Genomic DNA, 22,751 nt, shown 5'->3' with positions numbered 1-22,751 from the left:
AAGACGCAGTTCGCGGTCCCCCCTGAGACGCACTGCTGTAGCGCCGGCTATAGCATTATATAGCATTAGGGAGTATCGTAATCGCCAGCTAATTTTTCCTCCTCCCTGCATTCGGGGTCCCGACGGGCATCGCGCGTACGCCTGGCGCCGCGGCCCGATCGTCGTCGGCGGTCTCCCTCCGCCTTGTTGGCGCCCATTGCCGCCAATATTTTAGATGCGATCTGAGAGCATCTCTTGCCGGCGCCTCTGTCACTCCTGCGTGCGTCCGTCGTCGTCGTTGTCCGCACAGCTGCGCCCCTCCTCCTCTCGCCGTGATAGTGCGCCCTCTCCCCCAACATCTGTGACGCGCGCAGTGCGGCGCGCTCTCTCACTCCGCCGGTGGGCGGCGCAAGCGCGCTGTGCGCATGTGCAGCGCCCTCTCTTTCCGCGGTCTCCTCTCCTTCGGGCGCGCTGCGCATACATGAGTGGCATGCCGCAACCCAATATCAGCAACATGCCAAACCCTCAGGGCAGCGCCACACTCTGCGATGATGGTAACGAAGAAGCCAAGGCGGATCGAAGAAGAGCTCGTGATTTCAAACCCAGATGTGATTGAAACGCAATTCACGTTCACTACACGTTTCACGCAATTCGAGTAGTCGACCCAACGGAAACGCACAATGGAACCCCCTTCAGCGTCGCATCACACCAGGGTTCCCGCGAGGGGAGGTGGGCGTAATTTTTTTAGAGTTGGCTTCGCTGTGCAGTGCAGCACACAGTGAGGGAAAGCCATCTTACAAAGACCAAGCTTGCATTGCTGGTAAGTCATCTTTCCAGAAGCAATGTATGGCATCTTATGTCAAAATTTATGAGGCGCGTGAGGCGAACTTGGGGCCGAAAAGAAGGGTGTGCTGAAGTAAGGACGAGCCGAGGGTAGTGGCTGGTCTAGAGCACGCAAAAAAAAACAAAAAAAAAAACGGGAAGCTCCGTTGTGAGAGGCTTACTACCGAGGGTCGTACGTAGCCACACAAAAAAAAATGAGCTGAAAAGAGTTTGAATCCGCATAAAACACAAGGCGCTGATTTGACCAAATTGTGACCGAACTCTTCATATTAGTATATGCAGGTTTTTGTTGTAATTTAAGGGGGGGGGGGGGGGGGGGGGCTCTAAACCTAGCGGAGGTCGTCTGCATACGTGCTCGTGAGAACATCTTTCGCTGTTCATCATCATCATCACTCGCCTGTCACAAATGCAACACTGTATATGCGGAAATTAGATTGTGGTGCACATGGGTGAAACATTTGTACAAAAGCTTGGGGCATTCATTTCTATTCCCAGTAATCTCGTGACGAGTTTTCATTGCCGGAAGCAAAAACGAAACCCGTGGCTGCGCCGCCGCACGATAAACTTGGCTTTACGCCACGATGCTCCCTGGTGTTTCCGGGCACGTTCAGCGCCAGAACGCATTTCGGCAGCCATCGATAAATGGGTGCAATGTTGGCTCGTTGCACATTGAATTTGAGCTGATGTTGAACAACTCGACTAGTTCTTTCCGGCCGAACGTGCTGTGCGATTAACCGGCAGTAGCTAGACTTGATGCTGGTCAGCGTAGCTGGGCTTTTGGAATTTAGTGAGCATACCATGATGTGTCCGTCTGTGTCCGTATGCCTGTCTTTATTTCTTTTTGTCTTTTTGCTGCTCCCTTAATCACGTCGCGAGTCCAGTTGAACTAAGCGGGAAATTTAAAATCTGCCCATTTTATCTCAAATACATCAGCGACGACCGCATCGCTCCTGGTAAAATGTTGAATGGTCATGAAGACAAAATACAACTTTATATACTGTGAAAGAACCAGCCTCTGGTTACTCACTCAGCTCCATTTTAGCCGCGAAAGACGTTTCTTAACCGACAAAAAAAATGAAGGAAGCTTACACTAACGCGTGAGATCACGATTGCAGCCGATTTGCTTCTTCTTCGCTGCCGCAACGGCCTTTACTCCATCATTGTTGCTATAAGTGTGAGGTTTTTTTTTTCGGTGATAATCATTGAACATACCTTGGAGGGCTCACGCTATGGCGTGTCTTTCTCGTTCCGAGCGAGAGAGAGAGAGAGAGAGAAAGAACTTTATTCTGGAGCTGTTGGGTCAACGGCGAGTGGTGACCAGCGCTTGGAGGGCGCCGGTGACCTGGGCTGCTCGTTCAGCGAGTCCTTGCTGGACCCGCGGATCCGAGCTGCCTAACGCCGCCTCCCAGGGCTCCACACAAGAGATGAGAGGGAATGAGTTTTGAGGGCATTGCCAAATTATATGAGCAACTGTTTCGTGGGCTCCACAGTCGGGACATTGGGGAGAGGGAAATACAGATGGATAAATTGCATGTAGTCTGGTGCGACAGGGGAGGGTATTGGTTTGGAGAAGGCGCCAGTACCGTTCCTCGGTAATAGAGAGTGACCAATGGGGTGGAGGGTAGCGCCGGCGAGAGAGGCGGTAGTGGCAGGTAATTTCCTGGAAAGTCAGAAGGCTGTCGCGGGTTGATTGGGCTCCGTGGGAAGGGGTGCGACCTGGCGCAGCTCGGTGGGTTAGCTCTCGAGCTGCAAGGTTAGCCGCTTCGTTTCCTTCCAGCCCCGCATGGGCAGGAGTCCAAACCAACTCCGCATGGGAAGTGGGAGGATTTTGAAGGAGAATTTTGAGAGCCTGCGGGGAAATAATCCCCGGGCGAAATTTCGAATGGCCGTTTTCGAATCGGAGATAACAATTGTTGGGGTAGGCCGATGAGTGAGCGCTAGTGCAATAGCCGCCTCTTCCGCCGTGGCAGGGGAGCGCGTTTGGATCAAAGATGGCGGTGACTGCGTAGGCGTTGTGATGGGTATAACTCGCGGCGTCCACATAGGCGGTGGACTGGCCCATGGGGTATTTGCGGGCTAGAACGCGTGCGCGATGTTCACGGCGTTTAATATTGTGCTCCGGGTGCATATTGCGGGGAATCGGCCGCACGAGCAGGAGATTGTGCAAGTCGGGTGGGATGTAGACTCTGGAGTCAGTAACAATCGGTGCATGAAGCCCGAGCGACCCTAGGATGTATCTGCCAGTAGAAGTGGTAGAAAGGCGGGAAAGTTGACTGACAGAATGGGCTGCTATGAGCTCTTCAGCTGTGTTGTAAATGCCGAGGCGTTCCAGTTTGGCAGTGGAAGTACTTTGAGGGAGTAAAAGCGCCGCTTTGTATATTTTTCGTATGAGGCAGTTGATTTTAGACAGCTCCGTTTTACTTGAGTTAAGGTACGGGAGGGCGTATGTCAGGCGACTGAGCACGAATGCTTGAACCAGCCGGAGGCGCTCAAATTCCGAGCGAGTGTTGCCACGATTACGGCGAACGTGTTTTTTTTTTTTTTGCTAATCTTGGTCAATCTTCCTTAGCGGGGGTATGCTTGGCTTGAAAAGGGTGCGCAGAGGACTTTCCATGGGAGGTCGTTGCGAGGCACGCACACACGAGCGCTAGGTATTTTCTTGGTTTTTCAACTGCCCGGCGGTCATCGCAAGGCCCGCGCTTACGTGCGCGCGCTGGGCAATTTCTTGGCACTTTTAACTGCGGACACGAAAAATTACGATGTGCTAAACAGCTTCGCTCTTAAAGGGACACTGAAGCGATTTGTAAACATTGCGGGATTACTAGCGAAAATTGTAGTCCGGAGTCCACAGGCCATGTTTCGACCACTCTGAGTGCGTTTGCGCGAATTTATTTAGTAGAAAAATCAATTCGAAAATGCTGTCCTCCTCTCTGCATCCTCGCCCATTTTCTGTGGTGTTTTCGTGTGACGTCAGGAGGAGATGACTTGGCTTCACTGCGCTACTGCACGGCTCGCCGACCTTCTGACAGAGTCAGTCGGCCGAGCGTTTATGGTACAGCGTTTAGTCCGCCGGCCGCCGACGGGTCGTCGCCATTCGTTCGCCCCATGGAAACTAAGCCACGACACGTTTGTGAATGGAAGAATGTGCGTTTCTTTAGTTTGTTAGCTGTATCAAGCTCCAAGTCCAGGTCACTCCACACAAGTGCACATGCGACGCTTCGCTGACTGGTACGCTAGTAGGAAAATCTAAGGCCACTTGAAGGCGGGAGAAGTCAGATATACTAAGTAAATAAAATCAACTGAAACTTTTACCGTACAGCGGAAAACTAGGGAGTAGGAAGCACTTTCTGGCGCTGGGTGAACAACCACAGCAGTCAGCAGCACGACTACGCATCTGCGAACGCTTTTCCGTCTAAGAAATGCAATTGCTAGACGTGAAATATTGTGAAAATTTGGGGGACGCTTTCTGCACGAGCGCTATACAACAAATGGCCACCTAAGCTGCTTAAAACGCTAAAACGAAATAAAAGTGTAAACTGGTTATACAGTGAAACCCCGATAATACGACTTTCAAGGGTCCGCGAGAAAGCGTCTTATTGCCGGGGTGTCGTACGACCGGGGTGCGGGTAAATGCCCGCCTAGCAGACGGTCTCACGCGACAGGTGGCATTATATACTTATATTTCCACTGTCGACAGCGTTGGCAAGAGGCCCAGTGGTCTCGAGCGCTAGGTATGATATTTTTCAAGTCGCAAGTTCGAATCCCCGAGGGTACTTTGTTTTTGTAAGCTGATTTTTTTTTTTTTTCGTTTTCAGCCGATGTTTTCTATACTGAGTTCACCATTTTTGGGCCGTAACGTACACTACTCCACGAGCGAGTTCGCAGAACGCGCGCAGAGTGACACTGACGCGCTAGCCAGTTCTCGTTGGCGTGCTGTTGCCATAAGCACCGACTGCTTGCGGGCAGTGGGCACTGGCCAGAATCAGCAGACCCTTGGCCTGGTGCGAACACGCTTTTTACGATACCGGCATGAGTGAGGCAAACTCCAAATATGGGGTAAAAGCGCATGGCATTTGAGTGTCTGCGGTGACGCGGCGTTCGTTCATCCACTGCGTAGGCCTCGGCTAGTGATTGGTACGATTCCAAGCCGTCCTGGGAGGCTTATCTTAGGCATTTTACAGCCGACAACATGGCAGGAGCTCGGTATGACGAGTACTGAGATATCGAGAATGCCCATCCAACGATAGCGTCGGATGTCAAGCATGTTATTTTACAGAACCGAAACTTGTTTGAATGCGATATAATCGTGGGCATCGTCCAATCACGGTGCACCTCCTCTCGTCGTCACAGCGTTTAGTTGGTGCGGCCGCCGCAGACCGTGCATGGTAGTTTTTCTTCTTTCGAGCTTTATAAAATAATTACCGACTTGTCAACCATATAAACGATGAAAAGTGTGTTATTTGAGCCAGTCTACGCAGTGCAAGCAAAAAGGGAGCTTGACAAATTCACTTCAGTGTCCCTTTAAAAACGCGAGAAATATCGGAAAACTTAAATTTCGCGCTAGAGTGACGTAATGTGGCCAGCAGTGACGTATATGGGCCACTCTTGAAAATATTGTTGTTAGTGTTTAACTGCACGTTAGCATTCAAGTAATACGATCAAACGGGACTAGAGGCCCCCCTACAATCGCTCGGTCATGTTTCGTGGCGTCGGCTCTGGACGTCAGCGGCCGCCAATCGCACGAACGAAATTCCGTGACGTCATAGTGGAATGGCCGGAAACCGGCTGCGGAGTTGCCACTTCCTGACGTGTCTTCTTTAATGTGTCTATTATTGTAGGGTGAGCTATTGGCGGTGAGCGCGACCACGGGTGGCGCTGCGAAGAACGCCTCCGTGACGTCAGCTTAGGGATTCTCACATTTGTCGTCTGCTTCAGTCGGGCTCGCTCTCCCTGCTGTTTCTTTGCGCTCGGTGCGCTTCTGATGCTTGTCCTAACCATATTTTGCATGTGCGTAAATTTTTATCATAATAATTGACTTAAAATCGCATACTCTAGCTCAAGGCGTGAGTTGAAGTATAGTTTTGGATACCCCTATGGAAGAAACATTGCCGGCGTCGCCCCATTCCTTGCGAAGCCGGTCCTGTGCGGAGCGCGAAGAGTCGGAGCTGAGCGTCAGCTTCTGTATTAAGCAATCTTTCGAATAAAGGTAACAACCAGCTGCTAGTAACCGTCAACATAGGAAATACAAGACCAAAACAAATTCCGGGCATTCGGGGCTGTCGGTTTTAGCAGAAGGCATTATGGTTCCCGGTAATCATTTGTAAGGTAAAATAGTTTTTGCAACCTTTCCGTACGATCAAAAGAATCGTACCACATCACTTTTCGTTGTCATGGCATGAAAGTATGCCGACATGCACTAAGGCGCGCAAAAAAATGTAGGTTGAGTTCCAAATAACCTACTATGTGCATAGCCGCGTGCTCGTTTTATACCAGGCTTCTAACCAGTATGGAGGTTTATTGAGCACAACGAGTCACGTCTACGGTAAAGATGCAGTAACACTATGTTTGTTCAGACCTGGGGTGATATTTCGTTTTCATTTCCAACAGCCATTTCGCTAGAATAGTCAGATATGGGTTAGAGGAAAACTGCACTCAAGAGTAGGAGGGGGAGGGGGAGGAGAAAACTTTATTTAATCGTAAAGTCGAGCTTATTAGTGGGCCGGGTCCTCACTCCAGGACATCACAGTAAGAGTAATTTTCTATTTAATTCATAGAACGCCATCCCAAGTAGACCAGGATTTGTTCTTTACGCCTGGAAGGGTTGGAAAACAATTAAGAGCTGCTGGGAAATGTTCATCGGCTTCGATTCTTGCAAAAAAAAAAGCACGTATACTATTTATAACGTGCGTTAGCGAGTGTATAAAGCCTTCAACACCGTAATCATGTCATAATTGTTCGTCTTGAGAGTCAGTTCGTTATGATAACGATGGATAGAAGAGAAATTCGAATCACAAAAGCTACCTTCGAGTACTCTGGAAAACGTTGTCTGGGGCGCGATCGCGGTGGCGTAGCACGAACCTTCTCCTTGTATTTGCATGTGAATAAACAACGCACGCTGCGGATATGCATCTTCTTGTACGCAGCCATAACGAAAGCCAATTTGTGAAGAAGGGAACGTATGCCATACAGCCCGAAGAAAATCCACACTATCTTTGTGAGCCTCCCAAACAGCCGCAAACCCAGTAATAAGATGTTTGTGACGATGCAGAAAAATTATTGCGTTGGGCACAGAAAAAACATTCATCTGATACAAGTCGACAACAACGAAAGAAATAGAAAACAGCCGCCTTATTTCCTGCTGTGCGATGCGCGTGTTGGGGCCCGCTGCTTGGTACGTAGCATTAGACTCTTGAGCCTTCATAAGAGCATCACAAAAATACTGAAGGAAGCCTACGTATTTTGAATACTTATCGAGGAGCTCTCAGCGCTGAACCTCGTGAATAACCTAGAAAGGAGGAGTTACACACGATCTTCTGACCGATGCTCTGAAGAAAGTTGTTCTCTCTCTCCTCGTGTGTTGCAAACTTGTGGGGGATACAGCTTGAAATTATTCAGATCTGTCGGAAGCTTGCACAAATAACTTAATTACTCAAAATAGGCTTTTTAATACACTGAAGCATCAAAGCGGACGATTTCTAGCGAAGACACTGCTGCCCCTCGCAAGCGGAGCGTAGCAGACGACAGCGGCGCGAGTCCCTAAGCCGACGTCAGAGCCAGAGGGCGCCACTCAAACATCTAATCGCCAATACTGGCCGAGGTTGAGCAGTTTCGCATGGCTCCCGGAGAGCCGTGCTGCGCATGCGCGAGGAGCAGGCGCACAGCTGGCGCGCCGGAGCTGCCGCCGCCGCCGCGATCGGATTGGATTGGAAATCGTTTTAGCAGCAGTAAGCCTGATAATCAGCTAATCCTAGACAACCAGGAAACCTACGAATAACCAGCTGAACCTTAGCTCACGCTACGTATATCCTGGCATAGCCGAGCTAAGCCACTGCTAATTTTTTGTTGGAAGTTATTGGTAAAATTGGTATCATTGCTATCGGGACATAGCAGTCTCTTTAATGAACCAAACTTGTATTTCGTCTTCATGGCCCCTAAAGGACCAGCTTCCCGAATAGAGCCTAAACGTATGTTGTCTCCATTGCCTTTTTTGAAGTATTGAGCAGGGGAAGTTTGGTGCATATTCTGTTCAGCGCTGACGCCGCCCCTGCAGGGCAGCATGCCAACCTCGCGTCTCTGTGCGCGCCTCACCAGCTGCCAGCCTTCGACGGTGTCCCTCGATGGCGCCTCCGCCGAAATGCTTGCTTGATGACACATGCGCTTGACCGCCGTCGGAGGCGGCGGCCCGGGCCGCATTTTTCGATTCGTCGATCGAGCGTGTTCGTGGCGCCCGCTTTCGCCGCTGGCAGCGGATCCGCAGGTCTCACGTGTCCCCCGACCATAAATCTTCGGCCAGTGCGCGCTGCTTTTGAGTTTTTCGCCGTATACGCGGGAGACTGCCGTTGCCATCAGCAGAGTTTCCAGCGACCCAAGTCGCGGCTTCGAGACCCGGGAAGAACTTTGGCCCTGGCCGGGCCCCGGCGAAAAGGAGGGAAAGGTGGGCCGGGATAGGAATGGCTCGGGTGTCTGGCAACACCTGCTTGCTAAGAAGGCCTCAGAATTTACTCCTCCTGCCTTGTCTCTGCCGAGTGGTTCGGGAGGGGCACACGCTCTGTTGGACCCTGCGCGCTGACATTTTTTTGGCGCCATTTGAACTTCGCGCCACTGACACCAGCAAAGTGCCCTAGGGCTTTCTCGTTAGCTGCTCGGTGCTGTTTGCCGTAGTCGCTCCTGGTGGCCCAGAAGAGAGCGCGCGCGCATACGTAACGCGAAGACGACACGCTCGGGAAGTTCGGCGGCAACAGCGCGCCACCTTGGGCCTAAGCTCGCGTTAATGGTGCGTAGACGAACGACGGCGTTGGTCGCGACGCTTGTTTCGCACTCTTCGCTGCGGTGCCTGTGAATGAGGGGAAGATGGGTCTGCACTACTGGTGAAGAAGAACAAGAAAAAAAAGAAAGGCAGTCCGACGGGCCGTTTTATCGCCCCCTTCTGCTCGAGTCGGCGTCGTCCGCTCTTTTCTTCGCATTTGGGGCGCGCCCGCCGTCACAGGTCGTTTCCGCGCTGTGTGTGTGATTCGAGCCGCGCATCCGTCATTGTCGCGCTGCGGATGCCACGCGTCGGTTTTTGCGCAGCTTCCGCTTTTAAAACGCGAGAAGCGGAGGTGTGAGGCGCTCTGCACTGTTTTAACACCTTGGCGACAGCCGCGACCCCGTGTGCGAGGAGGCGAGCCCGAGCGCTTGGGCTTAAGCGACGCAGAAAGGCCCTGCGATCCCTGTGGAGCGCTTCTGTGCGCAGTTGCGCTTCCTCCTCGCGCTCATAAGTGCTGAGGCTGCGATGTGGCGAGCTACAGTTGCATCGATGAATGATTGCGGTCGTCTTTTAGAGGCGAACCCCTGTGTGTTTTTTAAACAAAACCGACGTTCCGTTGGCGTTGCTGCTTCTAAGACAGAAATGCTAGCCAAATACGAGCGCTTTTTCTTACTAAAAACAATCGATAAACTTCTGAACTATAGGAGCTCGCGTAGCTGATAAAGCCGGGGCCGAAACGCGTAAGCAGGGTGATGACGAATGCGAATCACGTGGAAGATGATGCTGGGATAGGGGAAAACGCGTGCGTTGCGCCTGTTAAGTTCTTCGGTTAAGCGTGAGAACGTGGGCTTCGCTTTGGCCACCCTTTGATTCAGTTCGGCGGCGTCACTAACGTAATTAAAGACACTTCCCTGCGCTTAGTGCAGCACGCTCCAGGGGCCGCGGTTCTGTTACGACTACAGCCAAGACAAGACGACGCCGTTGATTTCCACCGGACACTTCAACGTCGACCTTCGAAAAGCCGCAGATTGGCGGTTACCGGCCTTCATGGAAGATGGCTACGGCATACTTCTAAGACACTTCTTACCTACGTCGAGAACTTGCATGCGATTAAGCATGGTCTCGCCGGGGGAATTGAGGCGCTTGGGTCGATTCCCACCTACGCGGGGAACCCGCCGAAAGTTTTAAGAAGATTGTTTTTCTTTGTGTGTGTGTGTGTGTGTGTGTGTGTGTGTGTGTGTGTGTGTGTGTGTGTGTGTGTGTGTGTGTGTGTGTGCGTGCGTGCGTGCGTGCGTGTTTGTTGGGTCTGCGTGTGTGTACTCCCTGTTGCTATCTTCTCGCCCGATATTTCGGTCGTAGAGGCGAAATAATTTGTCTAGTTTGACAAAAGTATGTATTAGTTTCCCACCTCGGGGGGCTCCGCCGTCGCGTGTGGCATGCATGCTCTGACTGTTCCCGCTCGTCGTCCCGTGCAGCGGTGTGCGATCCGTGCCGGACGGCGTCCGAGCTGGAGCGTCGTCGCTCGCAGCAGGGCACCGTGCTGGTGCGGCGCGTCTCGAGCCACGAGGCCCTGGCCAGCTCCAAGAGGCCCCGGCTCGACGACCGGGGACAGCGGCGCTCGCGCAGGGGAGACCGCGCCGTGCACGTGCGCGCCTCGCAGACGCTGCTCGAGCTCAAGCTCAAGGTATGCGCATTGTGCGTTGGCTTTTACCTAACCCCTCGTGGGCCTCTCACGTGAGTACGGACACCCTCGTGCAGGTGATGGAGCTGTTCTCGGTGGCGCCCTTCGACCAGCACATCAGCCTGGACACCGGCGACGGCCAGCCGCCCAGGCCGCTCACCGACAACTCGGCCAGCCTCGCGCAGCTCGGCGTCATGCCCGGCTCCCTGCTCCTGCTGGTGGTGAGACGAAAGGGGCTGTCCCTCCGACCTCATGCGCAGACAAATCCGGAAGGGAACAGGAGGGAAATGGATATGAGTTTAAAGAGGGGGCGAGAAACGACCTGCCGTCCTCAGCTTGCGGTACTTCGCGTCTTTGTTTCTTGACCACGTGTAGCCGCACCTCTTCCGCACGCTTCCCGTTTGCGCACTTAGGAGGCCAGCAGTTTACTCGTTCAATCCTTTCAGGTGGATGAGCCGACGGGCGACTTCGATGACTGCGAACAACCAGGTGAGCGGAATCGGCGACCTCTCTCTCCTTCCTTCCTCCTCTCTGCGTACTAGCGTGTTGTAGATTTCTGCTGCTCCAGACATTTACAAAATAAAATTAAGAGCGAGGGTGGTGGGGTGCTGTCTGCGCTGTTTTCGCCTTGCGCTTATGCCGGTAGAATCGAGTTAGCACCCTTGATGGCCAGTCAGGCCGAGTTGGCTCTGCTCTTTGCGCGCGTAAGGGGCAAACGGGCGGTCGATGCCTGCATGGTGACGTCGCGCGCTCACCTTCTTTCCCTCTTGTGTTGTTTTCTCCCGCAGGCGCCGATCAGCCGCTCGAAGTTGGCTTCAAAGGTAAGCATAGAGCAGGCTGCCGCGTCGTGGGTGTAAGGGGAGGGCTCAAATGACAACTGTCGGAGATTAAAAGAGGCCTAAGCATCGCCATTAAAGGGGCCTTGAAGACAGTGTGCAAGCTTGCGTCATTCGAAAGACTGCCTCGTTAAGGTGACACCGACACCACTTTTAACGCGAGCTTCCCTCAAATAAGCCATGTGCCGTATTTACTCGATTCTAAGCACCCTCTTTTTCCCACTATCGCGATGCCCAAAGTGAGGAGGGTGCTTAGATTCGAAAAACCTAAATCCCCCCCCCCCCCCCGCCTCGTTTTTTCGCGGCCGTATCTTGTCAAGATGATCGCGAGGAATGATGTTTTATTCGGCAAACATTCAGAAGAAGAATAGGTACTGATAGTGAACCCACCGCTCACGTCGAATACTCACTCCCTTTCACTATACCATTCGCGTCCGTTGTGCATCTTGAGCCGCCACTCTGAGTATCCCTCAGTAGGTCGTCTTCTGTTCCGCTAAAGTGGTTTGTAATAGAAAACTTCATAAATTACTTGGCCACGACGTAAACTCGGGCCCGCTTCCGCGTGTCTGAAATCCACCTTGCGGTGGTTGCTTAGAAAAGGGGTGCTTGGATTCGCGTGCAAACTTTTTCTTTTTCCAAACTTTTTCGCGAAAGTATGGGAGGGTGCTCATAATCGGGGGGTGCTTAGAATCGCGAAAATGCGAGCAAAATAGAGAATTGCCATGCGACTAACTAGCTCATTTCCCGTACTCTAATAGAACGTATGACGTATTTTGGGCAGCTGTGCGATTGGCTAGGGCCGGCAAAAGCAGACGTAAGTTAGGCCTGGGTTACAAGCTTGCAGACTGAGCTGTTTGCGCTTAAATGTAATGCATATTATTCTTATGCAGTAAGAATGGCGGGGTAAACAGTGGAAGCTTAGTACAAACCCACACAAACATTGAAGCACTAGTGCGTACTGCGCGCACTATGCTGGTTATAGCTGCACAGCCGTCCGGTGCGTTGGGGTTGTCTCACACGGCACTGGCCAACTGGCATAAGCGACATTGTCTTCTGTGAACCTGTTGAGCATGCCCAATGTTTCACATGCCGAATGATTCACGAACGATGGCTGTCCTCCGCAACAAGAATTAGCTAGGTGTAAATCCGGTCAAAAGCAAAGCGCTTGCTGACTGCTGACAGCGGTCCTGACCAGTATCGTGACGCCATCTAGGAGGAATGGCGGTAAACAAGGCGTTTGCCCGTTCGCTGCGGCCCTGGTTACGATACGTACGTTCGCTTCAGTACCTGCCGTGGATGCGTCATCACAGACGTCACGAAACACGCGGTTCAGCGGGCTAATCAAAATTTTGGCTGAAACGGATGTACGGCAGCGCATCCATCACGCATTTATCATGAGCGAGCATCGCTACGGCGTATTGCATGCCATACCCTACCTCAGACGTCATCGTCGTACCCCGTAGCAGCGTGCCCGAGCGGTCACAACCTTCCGCTTCTGCTTGCACGCCATCTGTTGGGCCTTACCTTACGGTCACGAGGGCTTCAGTGGGCGCTGCAAGTTGGCGTTACGGGATATTTTGTTCGCGGTCAACGCCGCCGATGACGCAGGCTTTGCGCTCCGCGTTCAAAATGGCGGAGCAAAGTTAGACGAATACTGCGGCGACGGCTGCCAGCTTGGCAGGCACTGGAAATGTGGCGTCGCTGGAATCGTGCGGCCTGAGCTCGGACGGCGTTATAAGCGCGTGTCAGAGGCGCATTTTGTGCGCCGCCGTGGCCGTAACGCGCCCAAATAACGCGCCGTGGCCGTAAGGCCACAGAACAGGGAGGATTTTAGAGAAGCAAAGGTCTAGCTTTGCCTGTAGTGCCAGAAAAAGCGTAGTGGCGGCGTCGTGAACTACCCAGTACGCCCGCTTGATGGCGCTGTAAACACGGCTTTGTAAACATGGCGGATGGTTTTTGCACAGGCCGCTTGAGCTCCTTAATAACATGGCTGCCCTCGCACGGCGGCCGCCGGCTCGCTGCTCCACGGCCGGACTCGACTCTCCTCCTCCCGCGCGCGAAAGGGGCGTCGAGTCCGGCCGTGGCTGCTCCTGCTGGCTCCTGGCTGGCACGCTGGTCGCGTGTTTACTTGCGCCGCGCTAGTGAAGTGATGTTACGCCAGGTGACCAGATGGCCTCGACTGGCACAGACCACAGTGAGCAGCAAGTGAGAACAAATCGTTTATTGACATCCGCAAGTTTACAGAGGCCAGGACATCATTTCATTTCGATCGCTGCAATTGTACGTCGCTTTCGTGACAACATTTTTTTTTTTGCCATAACAACTCGTTCACTTGCGCTAAGATTTCGAACGAAGAGCACAAATGAAGTATTGACGGCGACAACGGTTTCCTTTGCACCGTCTTTCTAGCGGAGTGCATAACACTCACCTTCTGTTGGAAGAATCGAATATTCTGGCCTCGACAGCTGCCTTCCGATGCGGAATTGCATGGCGTATTGCATGCCATACCCTACCGCAGACGTCATCGTCGTACCCCGTAGCAGCGTGCCCGAGCGGTCACAACCTTCCGCTTCTGCTTGCACGCCATCTGTTGGGCCTTACCTTACGGTCACGAGGGCTTCAGTGGGCGCTGCAAGTTGGCGTTACGGGATATTTTGTTCGCGGTCAACGCCGCCGATGACGCAGGCTTTGCGCTCCGCGTTCAAAATGGCGGAGCAAAGTTAGACGAATACTGCGGCGACGGCTGCCAGCTTGGCAGGCACTGGAAATGTGGCGTCGCTGGAATCGTGCGGCCTGAGCTCGGACGGCGTTATAAGCGCGTGTCAGAGGCGCATTTTGTGCGCCGCCGTGGCCGTAACGCGCCCAAATAACGCGCCGTGGCCGTAAGGCCACAGAACAGGGAGGATTTTAGAGAAGCAAAGGTCTAGCTTTGCCTGTAGTGCCAGAAAAAGCGTAGTGGCGGCGTCGTGAACTACCCAGTACGCCCGCTTGATGGCGCTGTAAACACGGCTTTGTAAACATGGCGGATGGTTTTTGCACAGGCCGCTTGAGCTCCTTAATAACATGGCTGCCCTCGCACGGCGGCCGCCGGCTCGCTGCTCCACGGCCGGACTCGACTCTCCTCCTCCCGCGCGCGAAAGGGGCGTCGAGTCCGGCCGTGGCTGCTCCTGCTGGCTCCTGGCTGGCACGCTGGTCGCGTGTTTACTTGCGCCGCGCTAGTGAAGTGATGTTACGCCAGGTGACCAGATGGCCTCGACTGGCACAGACCACAGTGAGCAGCAAGTGAGAACAAATCGTTTATTGACATCCGCAAGTTTACAGAGGCCAGGACATCATTTCATTTCGATCGCTGCAATTGTACGTCGCTTTCGTGACAACATTTTTTTTTTGCCATAACAACTCGTTCACTTGCGCTAAGATTTCGAACGAAGAGCACAAATGAAGTATTGACGGCGACAACGGCTTCCTTTGCACCGTCTTTCTAGCGGAGTGCATAACACTCACCTTCTGTTTGAAGAATCGAATATTCTGGCCTCGACAGCTGCCTTCCGATGCGGAATTTCCCACATTTGTCATTCCACAAGCACTCAATTCCCGTGTTTTGCCAGTCCTCTCAACAACTGATGGACGCAAAAGCACATAACAGCAATAACAGTCACGAAACCGGTGCTCCGCGCACATTGAAACGGTCGGCCGTTGCAGCGGTTTCAATTTGAATTGGCGGCTTTGTGGTTGCGAATTCAGAAACGAGGTGGTGCACCAGTCGGCTGTTCGTAAAAAGTTGCGTACATTTTTGCTCAACGGATGTTTGATGCAGAACTTGTTAATAGTATTTTTAAATAACACATTGTAAGCGAACTGTGTGGGCTCTTTGAGTCACGGAATGAATGTTTTGTATTCTATACCAAAAGTAACATTTTGCCTGCGCCGTCTGGTGGGCTTGATGGTCGAAAACAGCGCTTTAGGTTGGTCACGTGGGGCGTCGATTTTTACGCCGCCTATAGGGAAGACAGGGAACGTCCAAGCTTGAGAGGCCTGGTAAGGCGCCGTGCAGTGAACAGAGGGCGACACTGAGCCGCGACACCCAGCGCCGCCATCGGGGAATAAGAAAAACACTGGGTCGGCCACCGCTCGCCAGCGTGCTCGGGTTTCGGTTGCGCTCCTGCTTGGCGGCACTGGATCAAATGTAGTATACGCAATTTTTTTAGTTTTATATTAATTAAAACATACTACTGTAATTCTACCGCACCGGGGTAGGAATAGACTTAAGGACGGAACTGTTGACTACGCGTACGGAGGAGGAAAGCCAGCGATATTGACTTTGCCATGCATAGCCAGAACGCAGGTGGAGCCTTTCGTGCGCACGTTTTCACGTTTCCACATAGTTTTTTCAGTGAATTTGTGTTTCCACTAGAAAGCACGAATTAATTAGCTGCTCACAACATTAGAAAGAAGCCGCATACTTCCACAGGTTCCGAATGGTTCGCATACTTCCATACTTCCGAATGGTTCGCATACTTGAAATCGGACCGCCGTGGTTTCGCGAGTACGCGGTGCCCGTCTCACAGGATCTATTGTTTGGGTGTAGTGCGGTGTGTACGCTGCGCTACGTGCTAGTAGCATTGACTTCAAAGCAAGTAAAATTACCTTAAATACGCGGGCTCCAGTGTGGATCATGCGGGTGGGAAGCATCGAGAACTGCGCACCACCTGGGGGAGATTTTCGATTGATTGTGCGGTTCAACTCGCCGACGCCAGACAGGCGATGAGGCGCGTCGTAGTGGAGGGATCGGGATTAATTTTGACCACCTGGGGATCTTTCACGTGGCCATTATCTCGAACACGAGGGCGTTGTCGCTTTTCGCCTCTATCGGAAAAGCGGCCGCTGCGGCCGGGAAACAAACCTGACGACGATTTTCAATTTCACGGCTTGAATTATCGCCAAACATTCCCAGAATGCGCCTTGCTCCGCGCCCTTGACAGTTCGTTCCGGCTGGTGCAGTTCGTCCCACCCCGAGAACACGGAACGAGCACGCTTTCTTGCTCCGTGCACAAAGTCAGTTATCGCCTCAGGAGCGAAAGACTACAACCTCTGTGCCTTTGGCTCCTTTTCCGTGAATACATCCACAATGTACACGGGTTTCGCTGCAAGACTACGTCTTCCTTTTTACGGGGTAAGAGGGCCTCCAAATATTAGAATCATCATAAACTCCGTTTATTTTTTATTGTTCTCTGAAGTTGCTGTTGCGAGCCCCGTTAAAACGGCAGCTGAGTGTTACGTGCCGCATGAATTTTCAATTTAAACGCCGCGGAAGACACATGCACAAAGCAGAAAAACCAACCTTCGTGCAAATACTGCCAATGCGCGCGGTATTCGCTAAGAGGGGAAATTTATTGTAAGCTCACGAGTATTAACAGCTGGCAAACCGATATACTTTACTTTGACAGCAGCATGTAATTGCTTGGTAATCATCGCCGTTGTATTTTCTAAAAGTTTCACGGAATTGTGCCGCCTGTGAGGCTGTGACCAGCCTTCCCAACTCGGACGATTCAGGGCAGCGAAGGCGGTAGCTTTGCTTCTGCGCTTTGTTTCTTTTTAAAGCCTCTCGGTCGATAACACTCCATCCTGTCGCCGTTGCAGCGTATTCCGCAAATTTGAGCCACTTAAGCGCACATAACCACTTGATAGAAGCCTTTGCAAGGGCGCGTGCACAGTGCCTAAAGCATGCGGCCGGCCAGGACGGTGCGGCTCGGCCTACCCAGTGTTGCGCGGAGGCGCGGTAGATGGCGCTACGCCCGCTCGGCAAACTTGACTGCACGGAGCCGACCCTCACACAATGTTTGCAAGAAGATGCGACGGCTTTGTTTCCATACGCCTCCGGCCTACCAGTTTCGCATTTTTTGCTGCGAAGGCGAGATTATCCTGCTTACGATCAGTTATAACCACGTGGAAGTATGAGCGGAAACGTATGCGTTTTCCTCCTATGCGTCGGTAATAAATTACTTGCTGTCCTTTCCGATATATGTTGAATACAGACATTTCGCGGTCGGGTGTTAATGTTTGTTGACATCTGTGGGAAGTGCGTAAGGATTGGGGGTGAATTTTGCAGGCAAAATAAATACATTTTTGGCGGCGTTTCCCAACGGAGTAGCTGCGGTGTTGACTGAGTGCTCAAGCACTTCGCTTCGGGTAATAATGGGCGAAGTTTCACTCCACCGGGTGTCACCTCGGTATCCGTCCGCAGTGGTGCATCTTGTCCGCCGCTGTCTTACTACGCGTGGCTGGACGCCCACCGGAGGCACGTTAAAAAAAAGCGTCGCACAGGGGGCATCGGCACCTCGAGCGCGCGGGTCTGCATGTGCGTGTCGCGATGTGAAAGGTGCGTAGGTACACATACACGTACGGGAGAGCGCGCGCCGCCGGGTTGCGGCTCCGGGGTGCCGCTTTTTTCCCAGGGCGCGAGATGCGCCTGTCGGCCCTTGACCCCCTCGGTTCCCACGCCGCCGCCGTGGGGCCCAAAGGGGGTGCACACATCTGCCCCTCGGAGGCGCCTTCCGCCGCCGCCACGACCCGACGACGGAGGAGGACCCGCGGTCTGGGGGCGCGCGCGTTCCGAATGGGGCGCATGACCCCCCGCTCTGTGGTAGTACGGCCCTCCACAGGTGTTGTCGGGCCTCTCCCCGTATCGGCACTCGCTGCTGGCCGGCCCAAAGCATGCCGCCCTGGCCTGGACGCACCGTGTGACCGCGCACGCTGTGGATAACGGTGCCTGCCTTCGTTCTGGTCGCGGGCCGATGTGAACGAGCTGGCGTCGACTCGCTCGTGGGCTTGGGGGAGCAGGCGTCGCTAGTTCGTCGTGAGCGTAGGGCCTCTTCACTACACTGGTGGTGAAGCCAGTTGGAGTTATGGCAGTCTAACGGTGTCGTTATGATGAACCAAGGGCAGTTAAGCGGGCAGTTTTCGTTGAGTGGACGCCTAGGCCAGCATTCGGGTGTGTATTCGGTGCAGTTTAGGGGCGAAGCCCCTTAGGCTTCCAGGCTGTCTGCGTCTCATAGCCACGGCACTAAAACACCGGGACACGCGTTTTCCAACGCTTCGCGCTGAAACGCTTCGTGCTTCAAAGAAAGCGAAGCATATATCCCCCTTGGTTTCATCTCCGTGGACAAAAACGCCAAGGCGCCAAGAATACTTATACACTGCCTGCTTCGCCCCTCCCCAGGTTTCACGTAGGGCAGATAGCCCGGATTTTTTTTTTTTTTTTCTGGTAAACCTTAAATAAAAGGACTTGAAAACTATGCATTGTGGGCATGCACCAGCACTGCGCTTTAGTGGGTGTCGCGCCGTTTCGTTTTTTTTTTTTTTTTTTTGCCTTGTTTTTTGTTCCCTTGTCTGCCGCCTTGTGTTTCTAACGGTGCCAAATGAAATGCAAATCTTCAAAATCTTGTTGCACGTACATATTCAAGGCCACGAAATGCGCTTGATAAGAAAAAAAGATAAGCGCCGATTTCTCTCTCTCTCTCTCTCTCTCTCTCTCTCTCTCTCTCTCTCTCTCTCTCTCTCTCTCTCTCTCTCTCTCTCTCTCTCTCTCTCTCTCTCTGTTTCTGCGGAATAACATATATGCCCTGTCATGTTTTCGTATATAAATAGTTATTTACGTCATGCTAGCAACACTTCGCTTGTGGTAATAAATAGGCTGTCGTGGCACCGAGTCGACAAGTGGAGGGGAGTGGAAGAGGTAGTTTAGCTAACGTTATCTGCGTGCTGAGTAAAGAAAATCGGCCAGGGCCATAGTGAGAGCTCCGTCCTTGGTGTAACGAGACTATAGAAACGTTGCAGCGCGCACATTGCTGGACCCAGTATGACGTACGACCTTGGTCATTATTCAAGCATCGAACCCTTCTACTCTAACCTTTGGGTGGGAAGTTGAAGCAACTTCGTTGAACTTTTAAGTGCAGAGCACTTTAGGGAGCAGAGTGCAGAGCCTTGTCGTAGCTCGCTCGCTGGACCCAAGTAGAGCCGGCGTTCCGTTGTAGCCGCTGTTGTCGGGGCGTAACCCAGAGGCTTCGAAAGCCAAGCGGTTTATATAGTCAGAAGCGTTCGAAACCAGTGAATCGCTGGCGCTTGTCATACATGTCCCCGTTGTTTAGCGCACAGTACATTGGAGGCAAAATATACGTAATTAACCGGCAGCACCCGCGTTCATTTGGTTAGGAGCGCTCGTTGGATTTGATATTTACGGTAGTAATCGAAAAAAAGTGGCAGTGAAACGCCGGCACGTGCGGGAGGAAAAGCAAGCTCAAAAAGAACTGAACTCCCGCTGGCGCAGTTTCAGGCAGGGGGCGCGAGAGAACTGCAAAGGCGGGAAATTTGATTTGATGGTAGCAGTGAGCGGATAACTGCGCTACTGCCCATTGTGGCGAATCACTGCTCTGCACTTCCAGCAGCTTTCACACTGAGTGGAACGCCTTTATTTTATTTTATTCTGAGGCGTCGTTTCCGAACTGGGCGCAAAGCTGTGAATCCTAAAAAAGTTAAAGCAGTTCCACTTGATAACTTGAAAGCGGTCGGAAGTGCAGAGCAGGGATTCGTCAGTGTTTCCCTTGTGTTATTCTTGTGAGCATCTTATGTTTATGTTGCTTTTGGTAATTTTCGTACGTTTAGTTGGCTTGGCTTGGATTCAATTTGATTGGATTGGCTACACTGGCCGAGACTGACCAGTTTCGCGTAGCTCCTGGAGAGCCGTGCTGCGCAAGCGCGAGGATTGGATTGGATGATAAGCAGCAGTAAGCATGATAATCAGCTAATCCTAGACAAAGCTAAGAATAACTAGCTGAACCTTAGCTCACGCTGCGTATATCCTGGCATAGCCGCTTGGCTTTCGAAGCCTCTGGGTTACGCCGCGGCGACGGGACCGCGACAGTCTACACCGTAACGCCGTGGCGATCTGCTTGGTTCCAGCGATCGAGCTAGGACGACAAGGCGAGCGCCTAAAGTGCTCTGCACTTAAAATGTTGTAGGACATGCGAGCAAGCACGTATGAATCCTCTTTCCTCTCTCCGGCAGGCACCAAGCTCCAGGGGTCGTGACATCCCGCTGGAGGAGGGAGCACTTCCCGCTGGCCGCACCCGGCCTCCGCTGCCGAATCTTCGCGGTCCGTGGAGGAGGGAAGCGTGTCAACCATCATGCGCCGTTACAGCACTCTGTTTCAATAAAAATTCCGTTTACTGGCCACTGACTGCGGGCAGCGTCGCGGGGTCGACCTGTTTGGTTTCTAGCTTTCACGCAGTGCTCGTGGCCGTTATGTTAAACTCTGTTTCAATAAAAATTCCGTTTACTGGCCACTGACTGCGGGCAGCGTCGCGGGGTCGACCTGTTTGGTTTCTAGCTTTCACGCAGTGCTCGTGGCCGTTATGTTAAAGCATAGCCGGTGTACTCGATATGCTGGACGGGACCGGGTCCGCCTACCAGTGTGAGGGATGGGTGATAGTTAAGCTTATAACAATTGGGTAAAGTTACGCAAGGTCTTAGTGATCAACGTAATGGCCTCCAACCCTGGGAGTTAAGGCTGGTTGATCCGGCGTAAGAAGCTTTGGCCGCAGCTTCCCAGGACGGCGTCCTTGGCTAAGGGTGCTTTGACAACAGTAGATTTTGTTGCCACAAATAATAATGTTTATTTCCTTACTTGAATTCGCTTGCTTGTACTTAATGCCCCGCTCTTAGCTTTTTTTTTTTTTTTTAAGTGATCAACTTTGGTTCTTTCATTGACGCCGCGGTAAAGCCGAAGTTGTTTAGCACACAACGCCGCAATAGCAACCAATGCGCGTGGTTGCTACTGCACGCTTCGCTTTTGTGTAAAGGTTAGCATGTAATGCTTGGGTGGTCGCATGTCTCAATTTTTTTTTTTTAAAGCTGGGGCGGGGGGGGGGGGGGGTCGGAATCGACACGGTGAAGGTAATCGCGCATGTGCTGGGAAACTTCCGCTTACCTTCGCTGTGCTTTGCGTGGAGAAAGAAATGTGGAAAGGCATCGCTCAATTACTATACTCGGGAACAAGTTAAAAACGGCAATAGGTCATGTACGGTATCAGTCCGCCTAAGCGAAGGACCCAAATGTCAACGGGCGCGCGCGTTTTTAAAGGAGGCTGCTATGAATGCGTGATGTCGTCTGCCTTTTCTCAGGTTGTTGGTCATCGCTTCAGTAGCTTATAAGCATATTAAATTTTTAAAAAATCACGAAAACGGCTCGTGCTACATTCAAAACTTTCCCAGTAACGCACTATTTGCGCCGCGCGGAGCAACATCCGGCTGCAGTGACGAGGCACAGAGGCAACTTTCGTTACCCGAGTATACTGCCCTCTGGTCGACGAGCCAGTTGCGAATTTGAATTGCTATGAGGCGCAGCGTATGGAAGAACTGCGGACTACCAACCAGATGGAGTTCGTGTCGTGCAAACGGGGGTTATGTAGGATTAAGCTTCCCATTACCCATAAATAGGCTGCACTCGAGTTTTACAGCGAAGCTGTCTTGCGCTAGGTTCTGACCAAAACACGGCGTGCCGCGATCTGATCGCGTGGACAACGAATAGCACGCACTCGCCCCAGAACTAGTGTGAAATGCTCTTTAGCTCTGGATGTAATGCAAGTGTATTGGGAACAATTACAACGAAATTGGCCGCTGAGACGACTCTCATTACGTCGAGTTTCACTGACTTGTCATTGTTCACAGGGGAGTTGTAAACATTACGCAATTCCCGTCTACTGTCAATGCGTGGCCACCTACGGAGGGAGTACAGTTGCAGAAAACAACTGCAACTCTTGTTTTATCGAGAGTGTCCCGAAATAAATGATATAATTACATTGGCATTAACCCTTTCAGCCCTGATTTCGTTATTTCAAGCAAAACAGTTTTCTGTGTGTTTTCCTAAATTTTAGGGCCGCATAGGCACAAGCAAAAAATAGAGCTGGAAGTACAAATATTAACCAATTTATTAATGAGGCAATTAATCATGACATCTGGAAATTAAAAATTTTATGTAAAGCAGAGACATCACTTCTGCATATTTTTCTAACCCTTATGACTGCATGAACCTAAAAACAAAAAAAAATGAGCTTCATAGTGCACGTATTTATAGATATAAAAGCTTGAGAATGAAACAGACCGCCATTTTTTCAGCCCCAATGTCGTAATTTCGTGTTCACCGGAGCTGCTGCTTTGTACCGTCCAGCTCCACTAAAATGGAACAGCAGTGATAACCATTGCAATAGGCATCATTGAAGAACAATTCTCCAGAAAACTACCAGTTTTGGTTTCGTTGTCTATGCACTAGAGGAACTTTTAGGTGATGGCGTTAATTTTTTTTTTTTTTGCGAGAGTTTGCCTTACGGCATAACAGTTATATATACAACATTACATTGGTTTCACGCAGAAACGTCAACAGAGACCGGTAC

General features: G+C 51.9%; 1 protein-coding gene across 1 annotated transcript in view; it reads left to right on the top strand.

Annotated features, from left to right (window-relative positions):
- LOC144144520 (ubiquitin carboxyl-terminal hydrolase 48-like) overlaps positions 1–20,540 on the top strand; it is a 98,528-nt gene extending 77,988 nt beyond the window's left edge. The window contains exons 24-28 of the mRNA XM_077676004.1: positions 10,264–10,472; positions 10,547–10,690; positions 10,916–10,958; positions 11,258–11,290; positions 20,369–20,540. Of these exons, the coding sequence (XP_077532130.1) occupies positions 10,264–10,472; positions 10,547–10,690; positions 10,916–10,958; positions 11,258–11,290; positions 20,369–20,391 (452 nt within the window). The 3' untranslated portion in view covers positions 20,392–20,540. The remainder of the gene's footprint in view (positions 1–10,263; positions 10,473–10,546; positions 10,691–10,915; positions 10,959–11,257; positions 11,291–20,368) is intronic.
- The last annotated feature ends 2,211 nt before the right edge of the window (positions 20,541–22,751 follow it).

This window comes from Haemaphysalis longicornis, unplaced genomic scaffold (assembly GCF_048455015.1).
Source record: "Haemaphysalis longicornis isolate Haplotype H1 unplaced genomic scaffold, Haemaphysalis longicornis Haplotype H1 scaffold_7, whole genome shotgun sequence".
Taxonomy (NCBI): Eukaryota; Metazoa; Arthropoda; class Arachnida; order Ixodida; family Ixodidae; genus Haemaphysalis; species Haemaphysalis longicornis.
Note: the sequence above shows the minus strand (reverse complement) of the source record. Positions and strands in the feature narration are given on the sequence as shown.